This window comes from Hemicordylus capensis, chromosome 6 (assembly GCF_027244095.1).
Source record: "Hemicordylus capensis ecotype Gifberg chromosome 6, rHemCap1.1.pri, whole genome shotgun sequence".
Classification (NCBI taxonomy): Eukaryota; Metazoa; Chordata; class Lepidosauria; order Squamata; family Cordylidae; genus Hemicordylus; species Hemicordylus capensis.
In genome coordinates, this window is record NC_069662.1 from 168,835,957 (window position 1) to 168,848,303 (window position 12,347).

At 49.5% G+C, this 12,347-nt stretch overlaps 1 protein-coding gene, 1 long non-coding RNA gene and 2 other non-coding genes across 5 annotated transcripts in view; 3 read left to right on the forward strand and 1 right to left on the reverse strand.

Moving 5' to 3' along the window:
• The window catches only part of CCM2 (CCM2 scaffold protein), a 52,309-nt gene extending 48,700 nt beyond the window's left edge, over nucleotides 1-3,609 (reverse strand). The window contains exon 1 of one of the 2 annotated variants that reach the window (XM_053262553.1): nucleotides 3,380-3,609. In XM_053262553.1, coding sequence (XP_053118528.1) covers nucleotides 3,380-3,409 — 30 coding nt within the window. In that variant the 5' untranslated portion in view covers nucleotides 3,410-3,609. The remainder of the gene's footprint in view (nucleotides 1-3,379) is intronic. The other variant, XM_053262552.1, reaches the window with a different exon arrangement.
• Nucleotides 3,610-5,281: 1,672 nt separating this feature from the next.
• On the forward strand, nucleotides 5,282-9,999 carry LOC128330156 (uncharacterized). The gene is made up of 5 exons (XR_008309984.1): nucleotides 5,282-5,435; nucleotides 6,525-6,728; nucleotides 6,891-7,003; nucleotides 7,932-8,125; nucleotides 9,731-9,999. It is a non-coding gene; the product is annotated as an uncharacterized LOC128330156 (long non-coding RNA).
• Nucleotides 7,067-7,204, forward strand: LOC128332193 (small nucleolar RNA SNORA9). The gene has a single exon (XR_008310611.1). It is a non-coding gene; the product is annotated as a small nucleolar RNA SNORA9 (small nucleolar RNA).
• Nucleotides 9,222-9,359, forward strand: LOC128332192 (small nucleolar RNA SNORA9). The gene has a single exon (XR_008310610.1). It is a non-coding gene; the product is annotated as a small nucleolar RNA SNORA9 (small nucleolar RNA).
• Nucleotides 10,000-12,347: the final 2,348 nt, after the last annotated feature.

Below are 12,347 nucleotides of genomic sequence, written 5' to 3' on the forward strand. Positions count from 1 at the left end.
ACTTCAACCGCTAATTGAATGTATAAATACACATCCCCAACCATCTTCTCAATTTTCTTCATGCACTGATGCAATCATCCAAACAGCCTATTCCAGCACACTGACAGCCAAATGCGACAAGTCCACTGGTTAACTGGTTAAAGGGCAGAAAACAGAGGGTAGGAATAAACAGATAATTTTCACAATGGACAGAAATAAGAAGTGGTGTTTCCTAAGGATCTATACTGGAACCAGCGCTTTTTAATTTGTCCATAAATGATTTTAGCAGGTTTTTTAAATTTTAAAAAGGAGACTAAAGGGAGACTTGACAGAGATTTATAAAGTGGTATGGAGAAAGAGTATAGAGACGTTGTTCTCCTTTTCCCACAGCACTAGAACCAGGAGTCATACAATGAGAATGACTGGAAGAAAAGAAAGGACAGACAAAAGAAAGTACTTTGTCACACTATGCATAATTAAGTCTATGGAATTTGTTGCCACAGGGTGGAGTGATGGCCATCAGCAGGAGAGAATGCATATCTTCAAGTCCTGCTTGTGGCCTTCAAGATGCTGGACTAGATGGCCCTTGGGTCTGATCCAGTGAGGACCAAAAAAGCCACAGAACTGAGGTTGTGTATGGTAGGATGCCCTGAGGAGAAGGCAGAAGTAGGAGAGAACCAGTCCATGAACTGTTCCTGCAAAGAAACAACTGTTTTATCTTTTGTGATCTTTCTTTTGTTTTTAATATTTTAAATAACCGCCATGGAGGAAGGCAATACATACATGTAGTAAGCAGAATAACTGCCTGCAGCTCTCCCCTTAAATCTTAAAAAAATAATTTAATCAACATTTGTTGTATTGATCAAAGTTACTCACAGCCATCTTCACCCTCTCTGTCAACAGCTAGAAGAAATGAAACTTCACTGCCTTTCTGCTTCCCTCCTCTCTCCCCTCCCTAATATTATCTCCCACTTTCCCACCCTATGCCATTTCTCAATTTCAACTACCTGATTCCATACGGACTTAATCTTCCCCCAGAATCAGGGGAGAGGAATTGTTTGAAGGATGGAATGTTGGAGTAAGAGGCGCAGGGAGAATGCCTGGAGGATGGAACATTTGGGAGAAATAACCATTGGGATTTGGGGGGCAGTTATTCTGTAACTGAGGCTGGGATGAGGGTGGATTAAATCCTTAGGTTAGGTAGGGTTAGGAACCTGTTAGAAGACATATTGTAAGATAAAAGATAAACACATGCCTGAATAACAGACACATTTGAGAACACTTTGTATTTTTTCATTCACAATAAAAATAAGTAAACCATTACTTCTGGTATGCTCTCCCAAGATTCACGTATCTTCAAGGTCTGAACACCTACTCTGGAATCTGGAGCAAGTACAGCTGGTTTGGGAGCAGCAGTGGAATATAAAAGTGTGGAGGAAGCTTGTAGTATTGAAGGAGTTGCCCCTTAGAAGCCACCAACAGATCTGTATTTAATTCCTCTCTCTAGAATGGCGAGGGGCAGGCATGGCTGGGTTTTGACCAAAGTGTTTGCCCACTCCCCATTTTGCCTTGTGGGTAGGTAATGGTGCAGGTTTTCCTGAGATTTTGCTAGGGTTTCCTAACAGGCTCCAGAGTTCTTCAGGTCTTTATTTCCTACTTTATATTTTATTTATTAAAACATTTTTATACCGCCCAAAACTTACGTCTCTGGGTGGTTTACAACAGAATAAAAACAAAGTAAAACATTCATTAAGACAAAAATGGGGGCGGGGGACACACACATTACAACAATTTAAAAATTTTAAAATAGTATTTTAAAACAGCATTAAAACCATTAAAACAACATTAATTAAAAGCCTGAGTGAAGAAATGTGTTTTTAAAGACTTTTAAAAAGCTGTCAGAGATGGGGAGGCTCTTATTTCACTAGGGAGAGCATTCCAAAGCCTCGGGGCAGCAGTGGAGAAGGCCCGTCCCTGAGTGGCCACCAGACGAGCCAGTGGCAGCTGCAGACGGACCTCTCCAGCAGATCTCAGTGGGCGGTGAGGTTCATGCAGAAAAAGGTGTTCCCTTAAATACTCAGGGCCCAAACTGTTTAGGGCTTTATAAGTTATAACCAGCACCTTGTATTTTGCCCAGAAACATATCAGCAGCCAGTGTAGCTCCTTCAGTACATCTCTCTGACATGACCCAGAGACCAGCCTGGCTGCCGCATTCTGAACCAGCTGTAGTTTCCGGACTACGTACAAGGGCAGCCCCACATCTTGAAACATTAAGACTGCAATCCTAAGCACACTAACCTGAGAGTAAGAGTAACCAAATGCAGTAACACGGATTATCTGCACATCAAAGCATGAAGAGCAGATGTATTTTTGACTGTGGTGGACGTACATGAAAATACATGAACATGAATACACACACTTCTCTTAGCTACCTGTTCAAACAGTAAACATTGCCAAATGCATTTTCAGTTGCAGGTATTCTATATTAACATAATGATACAATCCTATTTACTCTAAGAAAAACCAAACATACAATAGATCTTGATTACAAACAAACATGCATAGGATTTCATCCCAAGTACAGTCACCTGCACCATTTGGAAATTAAAACATTTAAAAATTATTCTTGAGGATGGTTTGGTGGTGGTTGTTTCTTAACAGGAAAGAGTCAAACTGTTTGGGTCTCTTTACTATCACACTTTGCTCCAGAAGCCAAGACAAACAGATACAGTATAAATGCATATAACATAATATACTGCAGGTGACGAAAAGACTTCTGCAATGTTTTTGGTTTTGATTGTTTCAATCAATGTGGTATTAGTTATTTCAATGTAACACTCTGAGCAAAGCCAAAGAGATGACAATAATATAAAACATAGATTTGGTCCAGCATAGCTCCCTGCTGTGATAACAGGGAGCAACGCTACCGAACAAAAGAGGGTCCTGTCTGCCAACTGTGAAATATGTCTGCGAATAGTACTATTTGAGGGCTGTGTGGGGGAAAAGAAAGATACACATTTTGAGCTTAAATTTAACATATGGAAAGATTACACTGATGAGCCTGGCAAGCATACACCTTTGGTGTGAGAACACCGGGCAGGCACCACCAAACAAGGAAGGTTTGCTATGGGCATCTGCTAGCTTGTTATTCTTGGGGGGGGGGGGGTTTAAAAATTTGGCAGGAAGAAAAAGAAAAGAAACTATCTATGAATCTCATTGACTGATAACGGGGGGGGGAGCAAAGAGCACGAACACACGTCAATCTAGAGTGAATATTATGGTCTGTCGTCCACCCTCCTATCCCTGGGGAGAGGAGCCGCCCCTCCCCCACAGGCGCCAGTTCCTCGGCCCCTCCCCCCTCCAGCCTAAATAAACAGCCCCTCCCCCGCCCCTCACTCACCTTCTTGCCCCTCTTGCCTTCCTCCTCCATGTCTCAGGCGGGGCCCGGCGGCATTTCCCCGCCCGGGTCCCCACCCCGCCGCCCCTTCACTGCGCCGCCATGACCGCCCCCGGAAGAGCAGGCACCTCAGCCCGAGAAAGAGGCGCCGCCGCCGCGGCAACAACTTTTCAATCCTGCCGCCATCTTGGGCGTCGGCATTCCCGGCGTGCACCGCGCGCTTGCCTCCTTCAGCCCTCTCGGAGCCGGGCTTCGGAGGACTGACGTCAGTCCTCCAAGGGACAACGAGCTAAGAGAAGGACAGAGGGACCGCTTCAGCGGAACGGAGAGTGGCCAGTGCGCATGTGCAGCAAGGAGGGAGGTTCGCCCAAAGAGTAAAAACCAAAACAAAACGTGAAGAGTCGCTGCTTTGTCTTCTGGTTCTAATTATCTTTTTCACATTTTAAAATTTTATTGGTTTTAACAATATCTTAACAATGCAATTACATTTAATTAAGTAAATATTGACTTCCCACTTACCTGCACGGTTCATATTAGCTCTACAAATCTACCATTGCTATAAATAATTCAAAACATATATACTCCACACTGCAAACTCGATTTTACCCTAACCAACCTGCTGCTGTTATTAAATTTCAAACCCTGCTGAAAGGTCCATATTGAAAAAATAGTTCTTTAAGTAAAGTAAGAATGGTTCCCAATCTTCTTTGAAACATTCCCAAGTTTTCATCCCTTATGAGTGCTGTAAGTTTTGCCATCTCAGTGTATTCCAAAATTTTTATCAACCAATTTTCTTTTGAGGGCATTGTATTATCTTTCCATTTCTACGCATATACTATTCTAGCCATGGTTGCACACATTAAAAGTGTTAAGTTTCTTCTGGAGAACTCTCCTTGAGTTATTCTCAGCAGGAAGGATTCTGGCCTCTTAGGAAATGTCATTTTAAAAAAATTATTCAAGTCATTATATATCATATTTATGTATTTATCTAACATATTTCTATAGCACCCAAAACTTGCATCTCTGGGCACTTTACAATTAAAATCATTTAAACATTAAAATCATTAACATTAAATGTATCTGGGCCTTGGACCTGATCCAGCAAGGCTCTTATGATGTTCTCATGTCAGGATTAGAAGCTTCTATTAGATAACTTGATTATCTTAATAACAGAGCAGGGAAAGGCAACTTCCAAGCCTGCCTAAAATAAAGAAGGGTGGGAACAGGAGCAGAGTCCGGTTGGCTCCTTGGCTTTCCATGGAGCTGCTGGAAATCAAACTAGAGACGAAGGCTCATGTTCAGTGGTTCAGTTCAAGCACAGAAAGCTGCCAAGTCAGACTATTGGGTCCAGCTAGTTCAGTATTGTCTACACAGAACTGGCAGCAGCTTCTCCAAGTTTGCAAGCAGGAGTCTCCCTTCGCCTTATCTGGAGACGCTGCCAGGGAGGGAACTTGGGACCTTCTGCATGCAAGCAGGTAGGTGCTCTTCCCAGAGCGGCCCCATCCCCAAGGCAAATATCTTGCAGTACTCACACATGGAGTCTCCCATGCAAATACAAACCCTACTTAGCAAAAGAGACCATTCATGCTTGCTACCACAAGACCAGCTCTCCTTCCAGGGCTTGAGTGGGGGCCACCTGAGACTCTCCAGTTATTGAGTCGCTGCATTCACCCACCGTATTGGACAACAACTGGAGAGTCTCCGCCGGCCCTCCCGCTCTGCTCTTTGAAGTCTCCGTCGGCTCTGCCCACTCTGCACCACGCCGGATGCTGATTGGCAGGTGCAGCTGCTCTTTACAGCGCCTGAGCCGCGGCGTCTGTAAAAATTGCCTGAGCCGCTAGGGGGCAGCGGAGAGACTCACCATGGTCTAAGTCTAAGATCTGACGCTAAAGGAGGACGGTACGTGTCGTGATAGCGTCACGCGCATGGAGAGGCGGGGCTGAGTAGAAGCAGGGTGGCGGACGGGTTGCTCGCCACCGGTCCCCTGCAGGCAACATGGAGTCAGAATCTGCTGCCATCCGGGGCAGCGGAGCCCCGCTCGCGGCCAAGCGGGTTGCTGGTAGGTGCTGGTGTCTCTGGGGTGTTGGAGGGTGGCGATCTTCAGCCGCGGGCTGGCGCCTCTGGGAACCGCATGCAGGTGCGGGTTGATCACCCCTTGATTTGCTGGGGCCTTGTGAACTACCCTACCCAGGAGGGCGCAGGCCTTCCCGCTCAGCCGGTTAAAGCGGGGCATTGCGGAGTAGTGGATGCTGGGAGCTGTAGTTTAGTGTTAAGCTGGGCTTCTTGGTGCGATTCTCTCTGCAAGACGCAACGGCTTGTCCATCTCCCCCTTTCTGCTTCCAGTAGGGGGGCCTCTTTTTCCTCCAGTGTTAATCTTGTTACTGCCAGTTCTGCACAGAGTCCACGTGTTATGTGGAGAAGAGAAAGTATACGGTATGGACTAGTAACATGAGGTCCAAATGTGCTTAGAATGTACTTGCGCTCCGTGTGGAGCTTTGTGTATAAAGTACATTCCGTTCTTTGTACTGTTTGTTTCCCCACCCCTCATTTCTCAGAGCTCCTTCCATGTTGTCCCAGAATGGGCTTAATAGCTCTGTGGGCTTTAGACCAGGGGTTTGCATTGCCCCCACCCATGATCTCTTTTGAGGAGGACTTCTTGCTGCTAGTAGAGCAAGTGCTTTGCATGGAGACTGGAATCTGGGCTGCTCAGAAGTGGGTCCCCCAGGTGTTGCTGAACTACAACTCCCATCATCCCTGGGCACAATGGAGAGGAGAGCTGGTCTTGTGGTAGCAAGCATGCCTTGTCCCCTTAAGCTAAGCAGGCTCTGCCCTGGTTGCATATGAAAGGGAGACTATATGTGTGAGCCCTGGAAGATATTCCCCTCAGGGGATGAAGCCACTCTGGGAGGAGCAGAAGGTCCCAAGTTCCCTCCCTGGCAGCTTCTCCAAGAGAGGGCTGAGAGAGACTCCTGCCTGCAACCTTGGAGAAGCCGCTGCCAGTCTGTGAAGACAATACTGAGCTGGATAGACCAGTGGTCTGACTCTGAATATGGCCGCTTCCTATGTTCCAGTGGCCATTTGGGGGTTGTAGTCAAGTACCATCTGGGAACCCATGTTTGAAAATCCCTGCTTTGACTTGAATCCCCAGAGAACTGCTGTTAATATGACCAACCTGAAGCGGAGGATAGAAGCAAGACCTTGGCTAGCCCCAGCCGCTGTCCTGGTGCCAGCCTTTGCTCGCCAGTAAATGCCCCAAAGCCCGCACCTAAAGGCAACCACCTGTAGCTCCGTCGGCAAAGGATCTGCTTTGCATGCATGCCGAAGGCCCCCGGTTCAACCCCGGCTTCTCCAGGTAGGGCAGGGAGAGGCTCCTACGAGGCCTTGGGGAGCGGCTACTAGTCAATCCAGACCGTCCTGAGCTAGCCGGACCAAGGGTCTGACTTGCTAGAAGGCAGCGCCCTCGCTTCCGTAGGGGCTCTTCTCGCAAACTTCCCCTCCTCTTCTTCTCTTGCAGTTTGGGTCTCTCCCTTGCAGCGCTGGTGTCTGAGTGAGGCTGGGAGCTGAGCCAGAAAGGTCGCCATCCTGCGTGCACTTCCGAGGGAGATGAAGGAGGCTTTGGACCCGGCTGTAAGTCCTGTGCACAAAGTTGCGCAAGCCGCCGCTGCCGCTCCTCTGCGGCCTCCCCTTGCCAAGCAAGCCTTCCAGCGTGGCCAGGCCTGCTCCGTGGCCTTGTCCATTCCTGTAGCGCTTGCTAGAGCAGACGCCAGATGGTTTGAGGCCTTGCTCTGCCCTGACTTCGGAGTGAGGTTATAGAAATCTTGGACAAGCCTTTCCTGGCTGGCTGCAGGAAGGCAGGCTGGCGCTCTCTGCGTCACCGGCACCAGCGGCTCGCTTTCCTTTTCCTTCCTTGAATGCACAAAGGCAGTGTGGTGTAGTGGTTGGAGTGTTGGGGGGTGTTTGGGAAGTCGTGAATTCTAATCTCTGCTCAGCCACAGGTTTCTGTGTCTAATCTGCATCACAGGATTGTTCAGCATGGTCAGATTTCATGGTAGCTGTCTTCTCTCTCTCTCTCTCTCTCTCTCTCTCTCTCTCTCTCTCTCTCTCTCTCTCTCTCTTTTTGTGGGCCTGTTCATGTAGTCGCTTATCCCAGGATCATAGCCTTTGAACTCCTTCCTCTGTAATGCCTCCAGGCAGAGTGGGGAGGGTTGCGACCGAAACTCAGGGTAGCTTTGCTTGACGGTTCCCAAGGGCGGGGCCTCCCATTGAAGAAAAGCAAAAAAGCTCCACCAAAAATATCCCAAAGCAGGCTCCGCTGCTCAGTGAACACAAGTGCTTAGGCACCTACCAATTTGTGTGAGCACTGTTTGGAATTGGGGGGTGGAGAAAGGAGACCTCTTTTGTGCCCCCCTCCCAGACTTGCACAGATTGCAGGGAAGGTGGTCAAGGAGGAGGTTCCGTCTTCTTGGGACCTCCACAGGTCCTGCCTCCTGTTCTTGCGATTCTAGGGTTACCTGGGTGAGGTGCCAGATGTCTCCTTTCTCTCTCTCTCTTTCAGTCCAAGATGTGAGATTATTTAGTTCAGGTGAGATCCAGCAGAACCCAATGAAGAGGGGTCGGATTCTGTCCTTGGAGCTTTAGGTCAGCAGCAGCTGGAATGCATCCTGCCTGATGGGGGCTGAATCTCTGCACGCCCGCTTCAGCTCTGAGACTGGAAGTGGAAGCTGCATCTGTGTTCCTTCTTGGTGAAAGGTGAGTATTGTGCTCCTGCCTAGTGTTCCCTCTAAGAGGGACTCCCAGATGTTGTTGACTACAACTCCCATGATTCCCAAGCAAAAGCCACTGCAGCTGGGGATTCTGGGAGTTGTAGTCAACAACATCTGGGAGTCCCTCTTAGAGGGAACACTGGTGCTCCTGCCTTGCTTCACACTTGCAGGGACTGAGCTCCGGGAACCTGGCTGAGGGAGCCTCATTCTTGACCCCTGGAGCAGCACCGCCGCCAAAGGGCTGCCCTGACCACACATGTCTTTTTTCCTTCTTTTTGGTCTACTTTCCTTAAGGAAAGTCAGCTTATGAGATCACCCAGCTCTGCATGTGTCTGTCCCCAGCAACTTCGCAGTGCTTGGACCGATTTGGACCAAATTTAGCACAGCTGTGAGGATACATAGGGGCACCTCACACCTCAGTGGCATAGTTTGTGGGGATGTCAGCCACCCCGATTCAAGATGGCAGACGCATGTACGTTGGAGGTGGAAGTGGGCTAACTTGTGAAGATGCTGATTATAAATTAAAATTATAAAAGAGAGTAGTTGGGTTAGTTCTGACTAGAACTTATTGGAGGGGGTTTGTGCTGGCAGAGTTGCTGTGTAACTTTTCTTACGCGTGTTAGCTTTCCCCCCTCCTCTTTATTCTCTTACAAGAGTAAAAATATGTATAGCCATCCCTTGCTTCCCTCCTGGAGCTGATTTTGCCCCATCATGCACCAGGAAGGGCATGTTTATACACCTGTGCTGTGGAGGGGAAGGCCCCTGGGCTCGACCTCCAGCCTCTCTGATAAGAATGGACCCCGAGTAGCAGATGCTGGGGGGAACCTTGGCCAGAGTTCCTGGTCAGCTGCTGCTAGTCAGAGTTGTCCTCCTTGGACAGGGTGGACACAGGGTCTGACTTGGTGTGAGTCAGGTCTGTATAAAGTGTTGATCTCAACCGTGCTCCTGACTGGGGACCATCATTCCTCTGCCACAAGGGCTGGTAACCTGCTTTCATTTGACAAATGGTGGCTGAATGGAAGAATGCCTACCCTGGCAGCAACTCCCCCTTGATCCTGGGCTCTTCTCTCTCGCTTCCTTCCTCGCAAGCCTTCCAGCGTGGCTGGGTCTTCTCCATGACCCTGATCATTCCTGTAGTGCTTGCAAGAGCAGACCTGGGATGGTTTGAGGCCTTGCTCGGCTCCAACTTCGGAGTGAGGTTATAGAAATCCCAGACAAGCCTTGCCCAGGAGAACGAAGAGGATCGGCTCTGGAGGGGTGTGTGAGTGTGTGTGTGAAAGAGGAGGAGCAGGACTCCTTCCGTTGTAACTACCGCTGCTCTTCATGTCGGGGTTCTCAGCCTTGGGTCCCCGGATGTGGTCGGACTGCAGCTGCCATCCACTCCAGCCACAGTGGCCCTGGGAACTCCTGGCTGAACGCAAAGCTTGGGAGGTCCACCTTTGGAATCGGGAGGCCTTGAGTTGCGGCAGCTACGCTAGCTCTCCACTAACACTGGAAGGGAGCAGGGAAAGCTTCTCTGTGTGTTTTCTACTTTGTATGCTGCCTTTCCGCTGTGCGAATTCTCTCCCATTTCTTCCCTCTTGCTTTCTAGATCACATGAGGAGAAGGAGATCCCTGCCTGCCTGGCCTCCTGAGAGCTTCCTTGATCAGCAGCCACTTCTGTTCCCCCTTCACATTCAGCCAGCTAGGCGGCATTGCACTCGGCACACTGGTGGAGTCCGTGACGTTTCTGCACTGGGTTTAGCTCTTAGTCACTGGCTGACTAATTCCGGCCCGGGTGTCGAATTGGAACATGCTCAAAGGAGGAAGTATCTGGTCAAAGCACACAAGATGCTTTTAATAAATATGCAGAGGGGAGTAGTCACGTTTCCTCTTGGTCTTGTATGTCTTGAGTGTTTCCTCTTGAGAAGTAAACACCTTCAGGGAGGGGTTCTCAGCCCTTGAATCCTGGCCATTGGGGCTAGGGAGGAAGAACCACACCACAAGCATCGGGTACAAGGCCGGAGTTCTGGTTTGGGGGAACTCAGACAAGGGCCAGGGCCAGCCTGCTGAGCTGCTCGCCTGGGGGTGTCGCACAGAACAATGGTTGGTGGGCTTCCCCTCTTCACTGGGCTGCAGATGCTCCCATCCCATCCCACCCTCCCCTTCCCTATCAAATCAGACCTCCTAGTTCTGGCTGCCAAGTGGCAGGGCAAAGGTGAGCCGATGAAGGCGGCAGAGATGGAGGGGAAGAGGAGAGCTGTGGGAGCAAGTGTGAATTGTCCCCTCTGCTAAGGAGGGTCCACCCTGGTTTGCATTTGAGTGGGAGACTACGTGTGTGAGCACTGTAAGATACTCCCCTTGGGGGATGGGGCCTGCTGGCATGCAGAGGGGTCCATGTTCCCTCCCTGGGAGCATCTCCAAGAGAGGGCTGGGAGAGACTCCTGCCTGCAACCATGGAGAAGCCACTGCCAGTCTGTGTAGACAATAATGAGCTGGATAGACCAATGGTCTGACTCGGTATATGGCAGCTTCCTATGTTCTCATGTTCCTATGAGCTCATCAGGCTGCTAAGGTAAATACATAAATGAATCGTGCTCACTTTTTGACTGGAAGGGGTGAATTCCACAGCACGGGGGTTTCTCTAACCTGGGTCCCCAGATGTTGGACTACAATTCCCATCATGCCATAGCAGCTTCTGCCCATCCTGTATTACCACCATGAGACGGAAAGCAATTGCCCATCACGCTGTTAGCTTCCTGTGTTCCTAAGGAGGGGTGTGGACGGTGAATTCTTCCTCCTTGATTCTGCCCCACTTTGTTGCTTTCCCCATTGTGTGTGTCAGTTCAGTTCGAGAGTCAGCTCCTTGGGATAGAGACGTCTTGTATACGGACCGCCTTTTGCCAAGTTCGCTGATGTTGCTGTGGGGCTGCGTGTTCTCTGGCCTCGGGTCCCCGAGTGCAGGTTCATGCACCAGCCATGTGTGGCCTTGTGACATAGCTAGCTGTTCCCCTTTTGAAGAGAGATTTTAGTTTCTGGTTCCCCGCCACCTTGCATGCTAGCAGCTCAGTTTCAAACAGGAAGCACAACACCCTTTCTTCTGGAACCTGGAACTAACTTTTGGTCTCCGGGGGAGGCGGGGGGCCGCCGGCTCTGATGATGCTTTCCGCCCTTGCAGAGCCTAAGGCAGTCAGCAGGTGGTCTTGTTGGAGATGAGGGCCTCTGGTTGTGGGGGCCTCAAGCAAGGCTGGCGGGGAAGGATTTCTTTTTCCCACCAATCTCCCTCTGCTGTCAAGGTCTGTGTCTGATCACAGCTTTCCTGAAGCCTGGTTCTCCTGGAGGGAGTCGGTCTGGGCTGTATCACTTTGGAACACAGCACTGCAGGCTGTTGGGTGGGGGCTCACTGTTGAGTGCTCTGTACCCGGAAAGAAGGTCCCTTGCGCACACACACAACGATCGCGTTTGGGGGAGTTGGAACACTCCCCTCTGGAACGCTGGTTTCCTATGTTCAGGGAACTTGTCCAGAGGAGTTGTTGCCAGGGATGTCCCTGCCTCTGGCCAGAAGTGGCACAGCCCTGGCAGAACTTGGCTGCCACCTCAAAACTAAGTTTAGGAAATTGCTCTCGGGTGGGCATGGGCCGTCAGCTTCTGCCTCTTGGGATACCAGCTTCAGTCCTCCTGAGGTAAAAGCAGCTGAGAAGGAGAATGGCTTTCCTTCCGAAACCTTCCCTCTTAAAGGGGGCTGTTAGAAACGGAGAAGGAAGGCCTATATTTAGTGGGGAGGGGGAGAAATACATTGAGCTCTGCTTGAAAACGTAGCCAAAATCAATAAACCAGTTCTTAAAAATTGGGTGGGTTTATCCCTTATAAAATATATTACTATGAGACCAAATTAGACCTGTACTTTTGCTTGACTGTATCCTGTATAGTGGGTTGCCACCTGTTGCCTTTCTGTAACATAACAAGCCACCTTCTACTGAGGCAGACTACGGTTCCATCTAACTCAGTATTGTCCATGCAGATGGGCAGCAGCTTCTCCAAGGTTGCAGCCTGGAGTCTGGGAGGAGAGCTGGTCTTATGATAGTAAGCATGAATTGTTTGCTTTGCTAAGTAGGGTCTGCCCTGGTTTGCATTTGAATGAGATGCTACTTCTTTGAGCACTGTGGGATATCCCCCGTAGGGGATGGGGCTGCTCTGGGAAGAGCACCTGCATGCTTTTATGCATGCAG